Genomic DNA, 20855 nt, shown 5'->3' with positions numbered 1-20855 from the left:
CTTTTCACTCCCCTTTTTCTCTTACCAAGCATGACAGAGAGCGTGCTATGTGTTTTTGTCCTCTCCCTTAAGAATCCTTAAGACTGGGGTACCCGAGCGATACCCTGTAGTCTCCCAACGAGAGTAGCCTCTCTCTGTTAGGAATGTGGCTAGGCTGGTGGTGTCTTTTTTGTCTGTGGAGTCCTGGGAGGACCCCATTTTACCTCGCTGGGTCCTTTTTGATGACCTACGCCATTCCTCATTATGGATGTTTCATTGGTTGCCTTTAAGACCCGAGGTGTCACGTGACATGTCCTTGTCCGTGTTTGTGTAGGAGCGAGGTGGTGGCCATCTTTAGCCACTAGGTGTGTGTGTCCCAGGACTGGAGGCCGTAGTCACCATGGAAACAGTTCAGAATGGCCTATGCCGATTCCTGCTGGGAATGGCTGGATGTGCTTGGTTGGATGGTCTGCCATTGGCTGGCCACCTCTCCATTTCAATCATGCTTGAAGTGAGTTTGAGTGCAGTGTTCACTCTTGTGAGGGGGATAAAAGCAGACCCTCATGCCCACTCATTTTGTCTACAACTGGATCTCTGACCTTGCACTCTGGAAGGCCTGCTGCTTGAGGAAAGCCTGAAGCTCTGCACAAGCATCTTGTGACGCCTCAAGCAATCCGGTGGCAAAGCACACCCTCTCTAAAGAAAACCAGAAGGAACCCTCACCGATGATCCTTTCCTCTCATGTGGAAGGGAGAACTGGATCACAGCTCCGTCCTCGTTGCCAAGCTTCACTCGGCAGGGGTCACCCAAAACAGCGGGCTGTGTGGCAATTGCCGTGGTGCTTATCCCAGCAGTGTGGCCTCAGTGCAACAAGCCCCAGAGATGCAGTATGCAGTGCACTCGGGACTTCATCGCGCTGGCATGTGGCACCATGCCGTGATGTCACTATGTCAGTACGTTGCTCGCCAGTATAGACCACAGCGTACTGGTGCTCGGCCCTTCTGTTCCAGCAGCTGTGGGTAGCGATGCATTCTTGCCTTGGATCCCAGCTGTGGGTAGCGTTGCATTCTTGCCTTGGATCCCAGCTGTGGGTAGCCCTGCATTCTTGCCTTGGATCCCAGCTGTGGGTAGCGTTGCATTCCTGCCTTGGATCCCAGCTGTGGGTAGCTCTGCATTCTTGCCTTGGATCCCAGCTGTGGGTAGCGCTGCATTCTTGCCTTGGATCCCAGCTGTGGGTAGCGCAGCATTCTTGCCTTGGATCCCAGCTGTGAGTAGCGTTGCATTCTTGCCTTGGATCCCAGCTGTGGGTAGCGTTGCATTCTTGCCTTGGATCCCAGCTGTAGGTAGCGTTGCATTCTTGCCTTGGATCCCAGCTGTGGGTAGCGCAGCATTCTTGCCTTGGATCCCAGCTGTGAGTAGCGTTGCATTCTTGCCTTGGATCCCAGCTGTGGGTAGCGTTGCATTCTTGCCTTGGATCCTGTTTGTTTTCTGACCTCTGCTTTGCCTATTGGCTTGTGTTTGGATGATCCTCTTCGTCTTCGTTTAGTCTACTCGGCCTTGCCCCTGCCTTGACCCTGCCTGAGCCTCGTGATCTTTCCTGACTACTGAATTGAAAGACTTTTGGCTGGATTATTTGGGAAGACTTGGTTCCTTTACTCATGTTAACATGCAGCTGCACGTGTGAGGCCCCCTCCAAAAGAAGGATCAGCCGCCAGCTGCCATTTCTTGGTTTTCTGCCCCTTAGGTTTGCGTCCTCATTCCGTTTGGATCAGGTCCCTTTGCATCTGTCTGAGTGACCGTTCAGTGGGCGGTTACCTAGTCTACTGACTTGTCCAAACACTGGCAGGGGGGATTTTTCATAGGTTCTCTGATCCAACCTCTGGGACAAGGGGGTGGGGTTCATATGTCCGGGATGGTCTAATCTTGTCTGTATCCTCTTTCCTTCCAGCCTGGAAGAAGAGCAGGCTGTGTACCTCCCGCCTTTTAAACTATGGTCTATGTTGACCATGGAAGGGGCGGGGTAGTCAAGGAGGGTTCCCTTCATTGCGAGGGATTAATGTCGCGCACACCATACTGATGGCAGGAGGGTATGACAGCAAAACTGGAATAGTATCGCAAATCCACATGAATCACACATGAAGAAGCAATATTAAAACTGCAAATGCAACACAAATTCATATGAAGGGCTTTTTCACACGGGCGTTCGAAAATGGCAGGGACATTCTTGAAGGGAAATAGAATTAGTTACTTAGTAATAAGGTCGTAGGAACAGTGCAAGGTTCACAGTCCTTGCAAGGGAACAGATGCTATCTTGCCCTTTGTATTACAATCTTTAGAGGGAATTAGTAATTTGGTAGGTGGTAGTAAACCTAAGGCCCGAGGCCACGGTCCAACGGTTAACTATTTGTCCAGGTCATCAGGGGGTGCATGTGGCAGCATAAATTAAATTAAGGCACCAGGAGTCTGTGGAATGGAGAAGGCTATCTGTGGTTCAAAGAAAGATCCTGTTTAAGCAGACCTCTATTTGCCAAAATACGTCAGCAGGACCATGTACAATCTTACTTAAAGTTAAAGGCCTTAGGCCAGTTAATGCTAGCAATGAATTCTGTTTTCAATACTAATGTTTAAACCATGCGCCAACGTCAGAACCTACTACAACCAATCCCAAGAAGAGGTGCGTTCTGAATATGATCTAAAGATCATAATGAAGATGAGCCTGGCCAATGAAAATGGAAGAATTGGGGAAAGGTGGAATTTCTTTGAAGTGGTTTTGTCCATTCATATTTGGGGGAGGAGGGTAATCAATGAATCTGGGAGTGTTTTATACTGTTGCAAAAAGTATAGAAACTGCCAACTCATGTTGTATTGTTGAGACTTGAGTTCGTTTGGTCCTGCAAAACCATTTAACTGCTCCCCGGAGCTTCGTACAGTAAACTTGCTTTGATGTACATCTGTGTACTCACTCCTTAGATGGAGGGCTTTTTTTGGGGTAGGGTGATGAAAGGCCAATCCCCACAGAAGCAATAATCTCAGGAGGAAAGACGCCCTCATAGTAGGAGACCGTAAGTGGGTTCTTACGTTTCCTGACACTCATCTCCCTGAAGCTCCTGACCATGACTGCATCACCAGACCGAGAAGCAGCGGTGCCATTGCTGGGAGAGCCCTAAAGACTCTCACAGCCAAACCGACCTGAGAATCATCACCACAGGACCCCAGGTACATGCTCTGCCTCCGTCTGCCCTGATATGGGAAGCTCCAGAGGCCATGCAGCCTCAAATCCTGCAACTGCACCACTGAAGTCACCTTCCTGTCCATATCCTGTGGCTGTCTCCTCTACAGCACGCTTTCTTTAATGCCAGATCCTTGTTGGGGTCTCAGCCCTCAGAAGCCTGTGTGCGAGGATGATGTGGGAACCCTGAATCACCAGAAACTGCAGCCAACTCGACTTTCTGCTCCTGCCCTGGACCCGGGAATCTTCCACTAGAGAATAATAATTCTTCCAAGAGTCTGGGAGTCCCAGCTACATCTGTGTGCCAAATCCCAACTACATCTGTGTGCCAAGTCCCAACTACATCTATGTGCCAAATCCCAACTACATCTATGTGCCAAATCCCAACTACATCTATGTGCCAAATCCCAACTACATCTATGTGCCAAATCCCAACTACATCTGTGTGCCAAATCCCAACTACATCTATGTGCCAAATCCCAACTACATCTATGTGCCAAATCCCAACTACATCTATGTGCCAAATCCCAACTACATCTATGTGCCAAATCCCAACTACATCTATGTGCCAAATCCCAACTACATCTGTGTGCCAAATCCCAACTACATCTGTGTGCCAAATCCCAACTACATCTATGTGCCAAATCCCAACTACATCTATGTGCCAAATCCCAACTACATCTATGTGCCAAATCCCAACTACATCTATGTGCCAAATCCCAACTACATCTATGTGCCAAATCCCAACTACATCTGTGTGCCAAATCCCAACTACATCTGTGTGCCAAATCCCAACTACATCTGTGTGCCAAATCCCAACTACATCTATGTGCCGAGTCCCAACTACATCTATGTGCCAAATCCCAACTACATCTATGTGCCAAATCCCAACTACATCTGTGTGCCAAATCCCAACTACATCTGTGTGCCAAATCCCAACTACATCTGTGTGCCAAATCCCAACTACATCTATGTGCCAAATCCCAACTACATCTATGTGCCAAATCCCAACTACATCTGTGTGCCAAATCCCAACTACATCTGTGTGCCAAATCCCAACTACATCTGTGTGCCAAATCCCAGCTACATCTGTGTGCCAAATCCCAACTACATCTATGTGCCAAATCCCAACTACATCTATGTGCCAAATCCCAACTACATCTATGTGCCAAATCCCAACTACATCTATGTGCCAAATCCCAACTACATCTATGTGCCAAATCCCAACTACATCTGTGTGCCAAATCCCAACTACATCTGTGTGCCAAATCCCAACTACATCTGTGTGCCAAATCCCAACTACATCTATGTGCCAAATCCCAACTAAATCCCAACTACATCTATGTGCCAAATCCCAACTACATCTATGTGCCAAATCCCAAAGTGCCAAATCCCAACTACATCTATGTGCCAAATCCCAACTACATCTGTGTGCCAAATCCCAACTACATCTATGTGCCAAATCCCAACTACATCTATGTGCCAAATCCCAACTACATCTATGTGCCAAATCCCAACTACATCTGTGTGCCAAATCCCAACTACATCTGTGTGCCAAATCCCAACTACATCTATGTGCCAAATCCCAACTACATCTATGTGCCAAATCCCAACTACATCTATGTGCCAAATCCCAACTACATCTGTGTGCCAAATCCCAGCTACATCTGTGTGCCAAATCCCAACTACATCTATGTGCCAAATCCCAACTACATCTATGTGCCAAATCCCAACTACATCTATGTGCCAAATCCCAACTACATCTATGTGCCAAATCCCAACTACATCTATGTGCCAAATCCCAACTACATCTATGTGCCAAATCCCAACTACATCTATGTGCCGAATCCCAACTACATCTATGTGCCAAATCCCAACTACATCTATGTGCCAAATCCCAACTACATCTATGTGCCGAGTCCCAACTACATCTATGTGCCAAATCCCAACTACATCTATGTGCCAAATCCCAACTACATCTATGTGCCAAATCCCAACTACATCTGTGTGCCAAATCCCAACTACATCTATGTGCCAAATCCCAACTACATCTATGTGCCAAATCCCAACTACATCTATGTGCCAAATCCCAACTACATCTGTGTGCCAAATCCCAACTACATCTATGTGCCAAATCCCAACTACATCTGTGTGCCAAATCCCAGCTACATCTGTGTGCCAAATCCCAACTACATCTGTGTGCCAAATCCCAACTACATCTATGTGCCAAATCCCAACTACATCTATGTGCCAAATCCCAACTACATCTATGTGCCAAATCCCAACTACATCTATGTGCCAAATCCCAACTACATCTATGTGCCAAATCCCAACTACATCCATGTGCCATCCCTGGAGTCTTTGGTAGTCGCTGAACAGTCTGTGAAGCAACCGTCTCAGAAACCACCAACCGCATCCTGCCGAATGGTTTACATGGTCCCAGGACATTGCTCTTCTGTCCCTCCTGCACTACTGGCGGCCAATTTCTTTGTGGCTTTTTCTATCCATAGACCTCTTCTTCATTGTTACAAACCTTTGAGGGTCTCCCTCCAAGGGAACTCCAGGAACTGCTCCTTGAGTGGCACATTTGCACTACGGTAACTCTCTCCCGCCAACGTCTGACCCTATTACTGGTCCCAATTGGTCTCTTATGGACTTGCCTGCTTGAACTGAAAACCATTTTACATACTCTCTTACTGCTGTTCTCATTTTAGGAAGGATGTGGACTCTAAAATAACCTGTATTCAAAACTGATACTTACTTGCTACATTGTGACTTTGCAATTTTACATAGTTTTACTCACCTGCCACTGTATCGTGTTTGGCTTTGCCTCGTCTAAATATAAAGATTCCATTTTATTACAAATATAGTGCGTGGGCCTTACCTATGGTCCACTCCACTCCACTCCACTCCACTCCACCGGTCGGCTGCTCTTGGAGAGCCTGGTGAGCTTGACGCTCTCAGTAACAGAACCTGAGATAGGAAGAAGCCCCCGAGGGCCCGGTCAGAGGGTCTAAAAGAGAATATCCAAACCAGAAATGCCCAGAAGCCTCGGCAACAATGGGAGGAATGTACTCTTGATTGGCAGAGCTGTCCGCCAACCCAGACAGGCATTTTCCACATGGGACTGGAGAGTGGGATGGACAGAAGTACGTTTCTGCAGTGGGCAGCGGCCACAAGAATTGCACTGGACCAAACTGCCCCAGTTCATCCCGAACCCCTCCTGTCTTCTACCATGAATAGAAAAGGGTGGATCTTAGCCCACCTCCTTACTGCAGCATGGAGCACACTTCCCTGGAAGCGACCAGAGGCAACAGCACTTCTTGCCATGTGTATACTCTGCACTGGCTGCACATATTCATACTGTCTTTTCCTGCCTGTGAGTGCGATTATCTAGTTTGGATACTTTAAAGAAGCCTAGAATGTCAGCTTGGAGCCTACACTATTTCCAGAGTATTTTTATTTTATTGTTTAAAGTGCGGACCTAACTCGAAAGCAGAAGACTGCTGAACAGGGTGTGGCTAGCCAGCGTTTGGGCTGCCATCTTTTAAAGGTAGCGCAGTACTGTGGGTTGTGGTCTGTGTATCGGTATGTGCGGCTATTGAGATTAGTCCTTGTTCAGGTTTTGTTGAAAACGTCACATCATGAGAGATTTGTGAAATTGGAGAATTGTGGGGGCATTTCGAGCAGATACCAGAATCAAGTTCCAGAGGGTGGGTGTGTGATAAGAAAAGGATTGTTTGTGGGTCCTCTCTTTGCGGACGGGTTGTGTTTCGATGTGGTTGGTCGATCTGCTGCACGAGGCGCGTGTGCAATCCGATATGTGGAGCTTAGCTGTCAGATACGCTGGTGTGCTACTTGGGACTGGTTTGTAGATGATACATGTGGTCTTGAGCAGTATGTTATATTATGTTATGGATATTTATAAAGCGCACGTTCGTCCGAAGGCATCATGGCGCTAACCGGCAAAAAACAAAGTGAATAATTAGAAGGATTAGACCAAAAAAATGTTTAGGGAGCGATGAAAGGACAAATGATCAGAGAAGGCCCGCAAAGAGTGAGGGAGAGAGTTCCAGGCCGTGGCCACAGCAACTCAAAAGGCACGGCCGCCCTTACGGGAAAGTCTAAACCGGGGGACTTGAACCATAAGAGCAGACTGAAAACGAAGCAGGTGAGAGGTAACATAGGGAAGAAACTTAGCCTGAAGGTATTCCATGCCCAGTTTATAAAAGGCACGATGCACAATGAAAAGTGATTTGAAAGGAACACCCTTCTCAACGGGAAGCCATTCTGGAGAAGCTGGAGGCTGTGCATTAGATAGCAGTGCTGACCATGGTAGAGAGAGTTACAATGGCCAATCGTACTAAGTACGAGAGCTACAACAACAGATGCTTGAAATTGAACAGGAATGAAAGGGAGAACTTTCCTGAGAATTTTCAGTTTGCAGTGGCCCGACCTGTAGACAGACGCAACCTTGTCACCCATAGATAGGGATGAAGCCATTTTAACACCCAGGTTCTTTGCAGAAGGAACATGCATAGGAGGAGGGCCCAAAGAGGTAGCCCAGAAATCGGCCGTCTAAAAAGACAGGGAGTTGGAGGTACCAACAACAAGAACCCCTGTTTTCTCACCATTAGGTTTGAGCCAGTTCGCAGCCATCCAGGATCCCAGGTCCTCAAGGCAACCCCCAAGCCGTGCAGCAGTATCCGACCGAGTAAGATCATGACGGACCAAGATCTGCGTGTCATCGGCATAGGAGTAATACCGGAAACCGTGGGTCTGAAGAAGGCAGTGAAGTGGCCTAATATAGATGTTGAATAATGTTGGTGACAATGCAGAGCCGTGCGGGACACCGCAGGATAGTAGAACAGGCTTAGAACGGAAGGGAGGGAGAGAGACCAACTGGGAGCGGTCAGCCAGGAAGGCAGAGAACCATGCCAAAACCTGACCGGACAAGCCAGTCCCGATAGCCGGGAGATCAGGGTGGGATGGTCAACTGTGTTGGATGCAGCTGAAAGATCTAACAAAATCACTGCTCCGACACTACCCTGATCAACCAGACGGGCAAGATCATCCAGCACAGAGGTGAAGACTGACTCAGTACCCCTCCCAGAACGAAAACCTGACTGGAAAGAGTAAAAACAAAAAGATTCCAGAAAAGAGGAACGCAAGTGACAAACGAGAGACTCCAACAACTTCATGAGGAAGGGAAGAAGTGAGATAGGTCGAAAATGAGTAAGCACAGTAGGATTCAGAGAAGGCTTCTTAAGATAAGGGTTCACAAGCGCATGTTTGAAGACATTAGAATATAACCATCACAAAAAGATGTATTAACTGCAGATGTAATCAGTGAAACAATGTCACCAGAGATCTCCTTAAGAAGAGCCAGAGGAATAGAGTTAGAGGGTCAGGCAGATTTAAGATGATGGATAGCCGTAAGAACATCTTGGTCGGAAAAGATAGGGAAGACAGACCAAGTGGAATTGAGTGACAGAGAGGAATAAAAAGAGGATACAGTGGCAGACTCCCCACCAGAAAAACTAATAGTGTTACGAATAGTCTCAATCTTGGTTTGAAAAAAACAGGAGAGAGAATCGCAAAGATCTTGGGTAGGCACAACCTGAGTGTCTGACTTAGCAGGAGAGGAGAGGGAGTGAACCAAATCAAACAAAGCCTTAGGTTGGTTAACGGCTACCTCAACCCTCCGACTAAAGAAGGATTGTCAACCAAATGACAAAGCATATATACTCAGCCTAGACATGAAATTAGTCAATCTTACGTCACAAACAAAAAATGTGCTTTACAAACATGGCAAATTCGCCTGCAACCATATTATGACATTTTATCAACAAAAAGTAATTGCTATCATTACTTATGACGCAGAAACAAAAGTCCCAAGAAAACAACAATTTTGGAACAAGTTTGAAGCTCGCTTTTGGAAGCGAGTATTAAATTTGCCCAAAAGCACCGCCACTGCCATATTGCGAATCGAATTAGGATTGCTTTCATTGCATGTTCAAGTCCTATGGAAGATGAGAAAATGCTTACTGGGACATAGGACAAATAATATTCTCATTATCTATTAACATCTGCGCATGAGTTTCCAAGACAATGGCGACATTTTATATTAGATGCTCTTGTTGATGCTAATAAAACTATTGAGCTCTTAATCACAAACCCAGTAAGAGCAAAAATAAACTGTACCATCATGAGTGGATCCGCACACAGGATAAATGTAGCACTCATGTAGATTTTGACATGGCACTGTTTGGACACAATAATTTTCGCAGTATGGCTGATTATCTGATTAAAAGACCATCGCAATACATGAGAAGCCAGTACCCAAGATTTAGACTAAACCTCTGTCCGACAATTGACATACTGGCAATGTGAGGCATTATCAGCAAGGACCTGAATTTTTGTCATTTCTGTAATAACAAAAATGTTAATGAAACATTGCAACATATAATTGTGGAATGCCCTGATTTAATGCTCAAACGCAAGGTCCTCTTTAAGGAAGTACTCAATACATATTGTCCTATGACTGATACAGAGATTTGGCATAAGATCTTTAATTCCCCAAAAATAGCAGTAAAAATCGTGCTAGTACATTTTTTGGATCTTATACTTAAATCAAAATAATAACACAAGCACCTGCTTACAAAGTCTGCATGTGCACAGGTTTAAGAATGACTACATGCCACACTTGTGTAGATTGTTTGGTTTCAGTCTCAAACACACAGATCCTAATCAAGGTACAGCTTTGGGAAAGTTGCACATAGAGGATCTGCTCTTTAGAGTGTTGCTTTTATTAATGTGCACTCATTTTGGATCTCATGATAATGTTAATATTCTTTTAATAGGTTGTTTTAATTGGATGTTTTAAAAACATTTGCTAATGGTGACATTATTAAATTTGTATATATGACGCATATGAAGCTTTTGTGAAATATGATCTAAGTGTGCACAAATGTTGTATGATATTTTATGATGATGTTTTATGATGACGATGGGATCTCCCCCTGCCATGCCTGCTGTTCGCTTACAGAAAGGTTCCTCAAGAGGGTGTTGATTTTAGCCCCTTTGAGTTACTCTTTGGACATTCCGTGAGGGGGCCCCTTGCCTTGATCAGAGAAGGTTGGGAGGCCCCCCTCCAGGTCCCGCCAAGCAAGTGGGGGACTATGTGTTAGGCCTCAGACGGAGGATGACACAGATGATGAGTCAGCTAACAGCGAATCTCAAGGCCAGCCAGGAATTGAATAAGTACTGGCATGACCTTAAAGCCTCGCAAGTGGATTGGACTCCGGGACAGGAAATCCTTGTAATGGAGCCTACCAAGCCTCAAGCTTTGGCAGATAAGTAGACTGGACCCTTCAGGATAATCTCCAAGATGGGCAAAGTCAATTATCTGGTTGATATGGGAGTCTCTGGGGTAGCCCCTCAAGTATTCTACGTCAACAGGCTCAAACCTTTCCATAGGCGAGTGTAAGTCTCATGTCTCTTGCTAGCTTCAGAGCAAGAACAGGATGAGAGTGAACCCCTTCCTGATTTGCTGCATAGCAACCCTCAGGATGGCTCAGTGGAGGGAGTGCATCTCTCTCCAGATCTGACTCCAGAGCAGCAGAGGGCCTGCAGGGCTTTGCTCCAGCAGTATGCCCCTCTGTTCTCGCTGACACCAGGCCTCACTCCATGGTGCAGGCACGAAATTGACACTGGTGACAGCGTACCTGTCAAAAGCAGATGCTACAGGATGTCAGACACTGTGAAGAACCACATCCAGGCTGAGGTCGCCAAGATGTTGGATCTGGGTGTTATTGAACCCTCAACCAGTCCCTGGTCCAGTCCAGTGGTCCTTGTTCCCAAGGCAAGTTCCCAGGCAGGTACCAAGGATTGGCAGTTCTGTGTGCACTACAGAGGGGTCAATGCTGTCACCAAAACTGACGCACACCCATTGCCCCGGGCTGATGATCTCATGGACACCATAGTTGCTCCCAAATTTGTGAGCACCTTTGACCTTACCTCAGGCTTTTGGCAAATAGCTCTGACGGACCATGCCAAGGAAAAGACTGCATGCTCAACACCTGAGGGGCTCTGCCAGTTTAGAGTCATGCCTTTAGGGTTGAAAAATGCACCTGCCACCTTCCAGCGATTGGTCAATCATGCGCTCAGTGGGCTGGAGGCCTTTTGTGTGGCCTACCTAGACGACATTGCCATCTACAGTTCCACTTGGGAAGAGCATTTGACTCATCTAGATAAGGTGGTGCAGGCCTTGAAAAGGGCTAACCTCACTATCAAGGCCACCAAGTGCCAGATAGCTCAGGGGAAAGTCACGTATCTTGGTCATGAGGTAGGAGGGGGTCAAATCCAATCTCTCCCCCGTAAAGTACAGGATGTACATGACTGGGAGACTCCCACTACTGAAACCCAGATGAGAGCCTTTGTGGGCCTCACTGGGTATTATCGCAACTTCATGGCGGACTATGGAACCATAGCTGCCCCTCTGATAGCTCTGACATCGCCCAAACAACCAAGGAAGGTTAATTGGACAGAAGACTCTCAAAAGGCCTTTGCTGGCTTAAAAGAAATTCTGGTAGGGCACCTGTGTTGTGTGCGCCTGATTACAGCAAACACTTTATCGTCTTGACGGATGCCTGAGACACCGGAATTGGAGCTGTCTTGTCCCAGTTAGATGACAAAGGGAGGGAACATCCTACCATATTCATCAGTAGACAACTCAAGGGTAGAGAACTTAGGTGGGCTACTGTTGAAAAGGAATGTTTCAGCATAGTTTGGAGCCTTAGGCGTTTTAGGCCCTACCTTACGGGATCTACCGTCAAGGTCCAAACAGATCATAAGCCCCTAAAGTGGCTTATGCGGATGGTGGGTGAAACGCTGAAACTACTCAGGTGGTCCATTAGCCTGCAAGGGCTAGACTTCACCATAGAGCATAGACCAAGGAAGAGTCACGATAATGCAGATGGCCTTTCCAGAAGGTATGTTGACTGTCTGGATGAGGGTGTCAATCTCGTGGGAGTGGGAGATTAGACGCTCTAACCTCAGTCTGGGGGGCAACTGTGATGCTGGAAATGCATTGGAGGGACAGGGCATCCATATCCTTGTCCTTTATTGCTTTATCATGTATGTTCTGTCTTGTTTTCAATGCAGGAGTTCATGTGGGACTCCTGGCGGTGTGGCTCTTCCTCTTTTTGGTTGTGGTGAACAGACCCTTGGGATACCCTTATGGCACCCATGGGTGGGGGTACAACCCTGTGCCCATAGTGTATGTTTTTGGGCACATGTGTGTGGCCCACATAGCAGGGTATGGACTGGTGGTTGCTCCATGCTGAATTTGACAGGTGCCCTGAGTAGCCTCCATTTTGGGGATACCCAGGCCCTGCCATTGGAATCAGTTGATTCCTGATAGGAAACAAGATGGCCCCTGTGGCCTCTTGCTTTCTATCGCCTGTTACATTATTTTTCCTGAAGTCCTGAGAAGCCCTGACTCTGTCCCTTCCCCCTGACTGGCTGTTGGGTGGACGTTCCATATACGGAAGTGTGGGGAAGTGCCGACTAGACTGGCTGGAGCCTTCCCAATTGCTGTATGTTGTGGGTACGCCCGTGGGTGGGACCTGGGTTAATGGAGTGAGTGACGAATACGCCATTTCATGTTGTGGGCGTCTAGTATCTGGTGTTTGACACAATGACTGAGACAGCCCTGCCAGAAACTGGTATGAATGCAGTGTGTAGTGCTGAATGGCAGAGTATTTGTCCGAATCCACATTCTGTGTGCTGAGTGCCTGGATGGAGAAGAATGGCCTGAATGCACTGTGCGCCTGATTGGCTGCCTGACTGCCTGAATGCCCTTCTGAGTGATTGGTTCTCTGAGTGTGACCCAGCAGAGTGAATGGGAGATCAACAGTATATCTGGGGGCCTCTCACTGATGGAAATCGTTCAGAAGCTGAAGTTGATACTTGATGCTTAACCTTGAAGTCGGCTGGAAGAGGAATTGGTGCTGCTGTCCTTTGCTAATCTGAAATCTGCATGACTGTCAAGAGAGTGAACCAAGAGGTGACCTGGCTAGGAGACCTCTTACCGAGCTACGAGTGACCATCGTGCACCAGCTGATGTTTGCCAAAGCTCTCTGGACGTCAGACCCTTGAAAGGCTGCCGACGGAGAAGGGGACCGCTGCGGAATCATGAAGGAAAGCGCCCGGACATTGGAGTTCATCACCGTCGACGAATGCCGTCGCCGACCAGAGCCACAGTGCTCCTTTGCCTAAGACATTTGACTCAAGGACTCCCTTGCTCATCACCGTCAACCGCTTTCGTCCTGCCGGAGAAAGTCAAGGCCGACGACGACTGAGGAGAACCCACCGGTGGGTTTCCTGCCACCCGAAGACCCCAGAGAGGACCCGACGCCCTTGCTGGGCCAAAGGTCTTCATTAACTCTTTGCGGCAACAAACTCTCGTTGTTGAGGTGCACCGCACGCCTCAGCTTGCAGGACATTTTTGACCGATCATCAACAAGCACCGCAAGAATGGAAGCTGCTGCCGCCACAACAGTTTTCACCCTTTTCTTCACTGACTCTCAACAACCCATGGCTCCCACTCAAGAAGGGCCCGTCGACAACTCATCGAAGAACCCTAGGAAACCAAGTACTTTGGGGTCGTAGAACCTTTTAGAAGGAATCAAGACTATATCGAGCATACTTGGACTGGGCTTGTCAAATACGCTTTACTTACAGGTTGCCCAAGAGGGGGGATCCTCGCACAGAACTGTCTCTTGGTAGACGGTGGTCTGTTCTGCCATTGCTTGATTTAACTTGCTTTCTTTCTGTGTCTATCGCTGATTCATCTTATAATCTGATTCGTATGCCATTTGAACTGTTAGCATTTCAAAGGAATCGATAGTTAAGAGTGGCACCACGTAGACCTGTATATATTTTCCATTATAGTATTGCCAGAGTCCAAAGTATGTTATTGTGATTGTGTATATAACCTTGAACCTTATTTATATAAAGACTGTATTTTGATATGATATGATATGACATAACACTAACATAATAATCACTAACATAGTGTGGACATTCATTTGTGGGTGCTTGTGGACTACACTGTACTTAAGAACCAGCCCGCATCACCTCCCGAGAGTTTACGCCTTGCTCGACCACAATACCAATATAGAGAACCTTGGCTGGGGTGCTCTGTGCCTCTACTCTGCCATATAGAGAGCAGGAGTACAGATACCCCCCTACGGTGCTTTGCAATTCCCCTCAGATACAGACATGGTTGGCTGTGCCTGTCCCCTCTTGAGTCGTGTGTGAAAGCATAAGCTAGTAGATGGGGCTGCCAGCATCACGCCACCTTACCCCCCAGAAGATGTACCAATGGTACTGGTCGGGTCCCCCATGACCTCCCTTGGGATTCGCCTCAGATCCAGACATGGTTGGCTGTGCCCATCCCCTCTTGATTCATGTGTGAAAGCATAAGCTAGTAGATGGGATTGCAAGCATCACGCCAACTTACCTCCCGTGGTATGCGCCCGTGGTACCAGGCATGGCTCCGCAGGTCTGTGCTGCTCAGTTTCAGCTCTTCCTCCAATTCTTTGTGCAGCTTCTCTGGGGAGGAGTCTAGGATGTATTTTTCTTTCGAAAACTGTGAAAGATGGAAGAAAATTGATATTAATAATGGGCGATCTTGAATCCAATCAAGGCTTTGGTCTCTGGGTTGTGGGTACATTGCAGGTGTTGAGTATGTATGTCCGTAGAGCTGATGAACAGTCAATTTCAGAATCAATGTGGGTCTCAAGACTTTAGGCCCCAAGGAAAGGAGAATAGAGACGGGCCTCAACGATGGTTCTGGAGCCACAGGTTTGGGAACAGTAGGGATGTCAGTGTTATCCGTGTTTAGAGGAAGTTAGCAAGCGGCCATCCAGGAATGGGTGTCAAGAAGCATCTAAGGAAGGGGGAGATTGAAGCGAGTTAGTGAGGGAAGAAGGGTAGATTTTAGTGCAAACCACAAAAAGATCTTAGGTGAAGGAGAGGAGTGAGGGGAGAAGTTATCCTGCAGGCAGGCAGCATAAATGGAGCAAATGAAAAGACCCTGGACGCATCCTTGGGGGACATCTTAGTGTTGCTGTTGGTGGAGAACCTTGACACCATTGAGGAATCCTGATGATACTCGGCGAGCACAGAATATGTGGTAGTGTGTCACGGGTCCGTGTCCAGGAACCCCCAAAGTGAAGGAGAATAGGGGCCTAGGGCGCCCATAGGTCATGAGGATCGGGTCATGGACGCTGGTAAATCAGGAAGGATAACGGTGCTGATTAATTAGGGGTGCATATGGGTCACAGACACTGGCAGGTCAAAGAGGATAATGGTCAAGGACACTGATAGGTTAGGTAGAATTAGGCTCTAGTGTGCTTATGGGTCAGGGAGGGTAAGAGTCAAGGATCCTGGTTTCTCAAAGAGGATAAGAGTCATGGATGCCGGTAGGTCAAGGAGGAAAGGGCTACAGGACGCTGATAGGTTAAGGTACAGAAGAGTTGATTTCGGTGGAAGGTCCAGGAGGATAAGCCATGAGGAAACCAATAGCTGAAGGAGGATATGAGTTGGGGATGCCGATAGGTCAGGTAGGATTAAGGTTGACGATGCTGATAGGTTAGGTAGAATGAGGCTCTAGTGTGCTTATAGGTCAGGGAGGGTAAGAGTCAAGGATGCCGATATGTCAGGTAGGATTAAGGTCAAAGATGCTGATAGGTCAGGTAGGATTAGGATCGATGGCGCTGGTAGGTCAGGGAGGGTAAGGGTCCAGGATGCTGAAAGATCAGACAGGATTAAGGTGTCGAAGATGCTGAAAGATCAGGCAAGATTAGGATCGATGACGCTGATAGGTTAGGGAGGGTAAGGGTCTAGGATGCTGAAAGGTCAGGCAGGATTAGAGTCGAAGATACTGATAGGTTAGGTAGAATTAGGGTCAAGGGCGCTGATAAGTCAGGGAGGGTAAGGGTCAAGGATGCTGAAAGGTCAGGCAGGATTAGGATCGATGGCACTTATAGGTCAGGGAGGGTAAGGGTCAAGGATGCTGATAGGTCAGGGAGGGTAAGGGTCAAGGATGCCGATAGGTCAGGTAGGATTAAGGTCGACGATGCTGAAAGTTTAGGTAGAATTAGGGTGAAGTGTGCTGATAGGTCAGGGAGGGTAGGGGTCAAGGATGCCAATAGGTCAGGTAGGATTAAGGTAGACAATGCTGATAGGTTAGGTAGAATTAGGGTGAAGTGTGCTGATAGGTCAGGGAGGGTAAGGGTCATGGATGCCGATAGGTCAGGTCAGATTAAGGTCAAAGATGGCGAAAGGTCAGGTAGGATTAGGATCGATGGCGCTGGTAGGTCACGGAGGGTAAGGGTCAAGGATGCTGAAAGGTTAGGCAGAATTAGGGTTGAGGGTGCTGATAGGTCCTGGAGTATAAGGCTTTAGGAGTACAGGTGTTTAGGTCAAGAGTCGGCAAGCTGCTGCTCTCCAGAACTCTGATGAACCCTCACGCATACTTGCCAACCCTACTGATTTAGACAGTAGGCTGCTGCTTTTTAAGCAGTCCTACTGCCTACAGATTTGGGTGACAGACACTACTGCTTTTTACAATGGCAGGTAATTTATGTGGCTCTAAGGCAGGCTGCAGGACAGAGCATGCAACACATTAATGTGTACAGTGGGCTGGTAGGTGATCACTTTGATTGGGCTCAGACCAATCACTGACCTGACAGCTACGTGACTCTGCCCTGCACTCTTGCCGATACAACCCTTAGGTGAACCACCAGTGAAGGCAAGTGGCAGAGCGTAACACCATCACACAGCATCTGCTTATCACACTGACGGGGGTATCAGTCTCCATGTCATTCAGTGTTCAACTTGCACTACAGGAATACATATATACTGCCCGGGCTGCTGCTACAGAGCACTGGCAAGCTTTGCCTACCAGCTCTGTGTGATTACCTTCTGTGTAATAGAATTTGGTGTTAAGTTACCATTCAGAATTATACATTTCTAACATTTGAACATCTTTCCATGTTGTGCTGTTTGATGGGTTGTGTATTTTAGAATGCATCAGTGGTGCCAACAATGTATGTTTTGTGTTTTCCTGTGAAGTCATTGTTATGCGAATTATTATTTTAGAAACTTGAAAAATCCTACATCTTTTTGGTCACAGAATGTTGGCCAGTATGCTCACGATTGTGTTATGCGGTGTATGTTTCCCCACAACTGCGCTGGCCCTCAATGTGATCATGCGCTGCCCCTCAGTGTGATCATGGGCTGGCCCTCAATGTGATCATGGGCTGGCCCTCAGTGTGATCATGCGCTGGCCCTCAGTGTGATCATGCGCTGGCCCTCAGTGTGATCATGGGCTGGCCCTCAGTGTGATCATGCGCTGGCCCTCAGTGTGATCATGGGCTGGCCCTCAGTGTGATCATGGGCTGGCCCTCGGTGTGATCATGCGCTGGCCCTCGGTGTGATCATGGGCTGGCCCTCGGTGTGATCATGGGCTGGCCCTCGGTGTGATCATGGGCTGGCCCTCGGTGTGATCATGCGCTGGCCCTCGGTGTGATCATGGGCTGGCCCTCTGTGTGATCATGCGCTGGCCCTCGGTGTGATCATGCGCTGGCCCTCGGTGTGATCATGGGCTGGCCCTCGGTGTGATCATGCGCTGGCCCTCGGTGTGATCATGCGCTGGCCCTCGGTGTGATCATGGGCTGGCCCTCGGTGTGATCATGGACTGGCACTCGGTGTGATCATGGGCTGGCCCTCGGTGTGATCATGGGCTGGCCCTCGGTGTGATCATGCGCTGGCCCTCAGTGTGATCATGCGCTGCCCCTCAGTGTGATCATGGGCTGGCCCTCAGTGTGATCATGGGCTGGCCCTCAGTGTGATCATGCGCTGCCCCTCAGTGTGATCATGGGCTGGCCCTCAATGTGATCATGGGCTGGCCCTCAGTGTGATCATGCGCTGGCCCTCAGTGTGATCATGCGCTGGCCCTCAGTGTGATCATGGGCTGGCCCTCAGTGTGATCATGCGCTGGCCCTCGGTGTGATCATGGGCTGGCCCTCAATGTGATCATGGGCTGGCCCTCAGTGTGATCATGCGCTGGCCCTCGGTGTGATCATGGGCTGGCCCTCGGTGTGATCATGGGCTGGCCCTCGGTGTGATCATGCGCTGGCCCTCGGTGTGATCATGGGCTGGCCCTCTGTGTGATCATGCGCTGGCCCTCGGTGTGATCATGCGCTGGCCCTCGGTGTGATCATGGGCTGGCCCTCGGTGTGATCATGCGCTGGCCCTCGGTGTGATCATGGGCTGGCCTTCGGTGTGATCATGGACTGGCACTCGGTGTGATCATGGGCTGGCCCTCGGTGTGATCATGGGCTGGCCCTCGGTGTGATCATGCGCTGGCCCTCAGTGTGATCATGCGCTGGCCCTCAGTGTGATCATGCGCTGCCTCTCAGTGTGATCATGGGCTGGCCCTCAGTGTGATCATGCGCTGGCCCTCAGTGTGATCATGCGCTGCCCCTCAGTGTGATCATGGGCTGGCCCTCAATGTGATCATGGGCTGGCCCTCAGTGTGATCATGCGCTGGCCCTCAGTATGATCATGGGCTGGCCCTCAATGTGATCATGGGCTGGCCCTCGGTGTGATCATGCGCTGGCCCTCGGTGTGATCATGGGCTGGCCCTCGGTGTGATCATGGGCTGGCCCTCGGTGTGATGATGGGCTGGCCCTCGGTGTGATCATGCGCTGGCCCTCAGTGTGATCATGCGCTGGCCCTCAGTGTGGTCATGGGCTGGCCCTCAGTGTGATCATGCGCTGGCCCTCAGTGTGATCATGGGCTGGCCCTCAATGTGATCATGGGCTGGCCCTTGGTGTGATCATGCGCTGGCCCTCGGTGTGATCATGGGCTGGCCCTCGGTGTGATCATGGGCTGGCCCTCGGTGTGATCATGCGCTGGCCCTCGGTGTGATCATGGGCTGGCCCTCGGTGTGATCATGCGCTGGCCCTCAGTGTGATCATGCGCTGGCCCTCGGTGTGAACATGGGCTGGCCCTCGGTGTGATCATGCGCTGGCCCTCGGTGTGATCATGGGCTGGCCCTCGGTGTGTTCATGGACTGGCACTCCGTGTGATCATGGGCTGGCCCTCGGTGTGATCATGGGCTGGCCCTCGGTGTGATCATGCGCTGGCCCTCATTGTGATCATGCGCTGGCCCTGAGTGTGATCATGCGCTGGCCCTCAGTGTAATCATGGGCTGGCCCTCAGTGTGATCATGCGCTGGCCCTCAGTGTGATCATGGGCTGGCCCTCAGTGTGATCATGCGCTGGCCCTCAGTGTGATCATGGGCTGGCCCTCAGTGTGATCATGCGCTGGCCCTCAGTGTGATCATGGGTTGGCCCTCAGTGTGATCATGGGCTGGTCCTCAGTGTGATCATGCGCTGGCCCTCAGTGTGATCATGGACTGGGCCTCAGTGTGATCATGCGCTGGCCCTCAGTGTGATCATGGGTTGGCCCTCAGTGTGATCATGGGCTGGTCCTCAGTGTGATCATGCGCTGGCCCTCAGTGTGATCATGGGCTGGCCCCTCAGTGTGATCATGCGCTGGCCCACATTGTGATCATGGGCTGGCCCTCAGTGTGATCATGGGCTGGCCCTCAGTGTGATCATGCGCTGGCCCTCAGAGTGATCATGGGCTGGCACTCAGTGTGATCATGGGCTGGCCCTCAGTGTGATCATGGGCTGGCCCTCAGTGTGATCATGCGCTGGCCCTCAGTGTGATCATGGGTTGGCCCTCAGTGTAATCATGGGCTGGTCCTCAGTGTGATCATACGCTGGCCCTCAGTGTGATCATGGGCTGGCCCTCAGTGTGATCATGCGCTGGCCCTCAGTGTGATCATGGGTTGGCCCTCAGTGTGATCATGGGCTGGCCCTCAGTGTGATCATGCGCTGGCCCTCAGTGTGATCATGGGCTGGCCCCTCAGTGTGATCATGCGCTGGTCCACATTGTGATCATGGGCTGGCCCTCAGTGTGATCATGGGCTGCCCCTCAGTGTGATCATGCGCTGGCCCTCAGTGTGATCATGGGCTGGCCCTCAGTGTGATCATGCGCTGGCCCTCAGTGTGATCATGGGCAGGCCCTGGAAGGTATGTGTGGAGAAGCTGGGGTCCTGTGTGCTCTTCGGGGGGCTAGTGGGTGAGCAGGGATGTTGCGTGGACACTGCTGTTTCAGATGGTGTTCTGGTCCCCTTCCCACGCACCCCGGTGTACCCCTGGGCTGGATGTGCAGAGGGCCCTGTGGGTGAGATGGGGTGTTCTGGTCCCCTTCCCCCACACCCCGGTGTACCCCTGAGCTGGATGTGCAGAGGGCCGTGTGGGTGAGATGGGGTGTTCTGGTCCCCTTCCCTCGCACCCCGGTGTACCCCTGAGCTGGATGTGCAGAGGGCCCTGTGGGTGAGATGGGGTGTTCTGGTCCCCTTTCCCCACACCCCAGTGTACCCCTGGGCCCTGTGGGTGAGATGAGGTGTTCTGGTCCCCTTTCCCCCCACACCCCAGTGTACCCCTGGGCTGGATGTGCAGAGGGCCCTGTGGGTGAGATGGTGTGTTCTGGTCCCTTC

The 20855-nt window shown here is 49.6% G+C and overlaps 1 protein-coding gene across 4 annotated transcripts in view; it reads right to left on the bottom strand.

Annotated features, from left to right (window-relative positions):
• Positions 1–20855, bottom strand: part of SH2D3C (SH2 domain containing 3C) — a 580515-nt gene that overhangs the window by 101904 nt on the left and 457756 nt on the right. For all 4 annotated transcript variants that reach the window (XM_069609127.1, XM_069609128.1, XM_069609129.1 and 1 more), the window contains one exon: positions 14736–14864. In XM_069609127.1, coding sequence (XP_069465228.1) covers positions 14736–14864 — 129 coding nt within the window. The remainder of the gene's footprint in view (positions 1–14735; positions 14865–20855) is intronic.

The sequence above is a fragment of the Ambystoma mexicanum genome, chromosome 8 (assembly GCF_040938575.1).
Source record: "Ambystoma mexicanum isolate Mex_15411 chromosome 8, UKY_AmexF1_1, whole genome shotgun sequence".
Classification (NCBI taxonomy): domain Eukaryota; kingdom Metazoa; phylum Chordata; class Amphibia; order Caudata; family Ambystomatidae; genus Ambystoma; species Ambystoma mexicanum.
The sequence above is the reverse complement of the archived record's forward strand: the minus strand, read 5'-3'. Positions and strand labels throughout refer to the sequence as shown.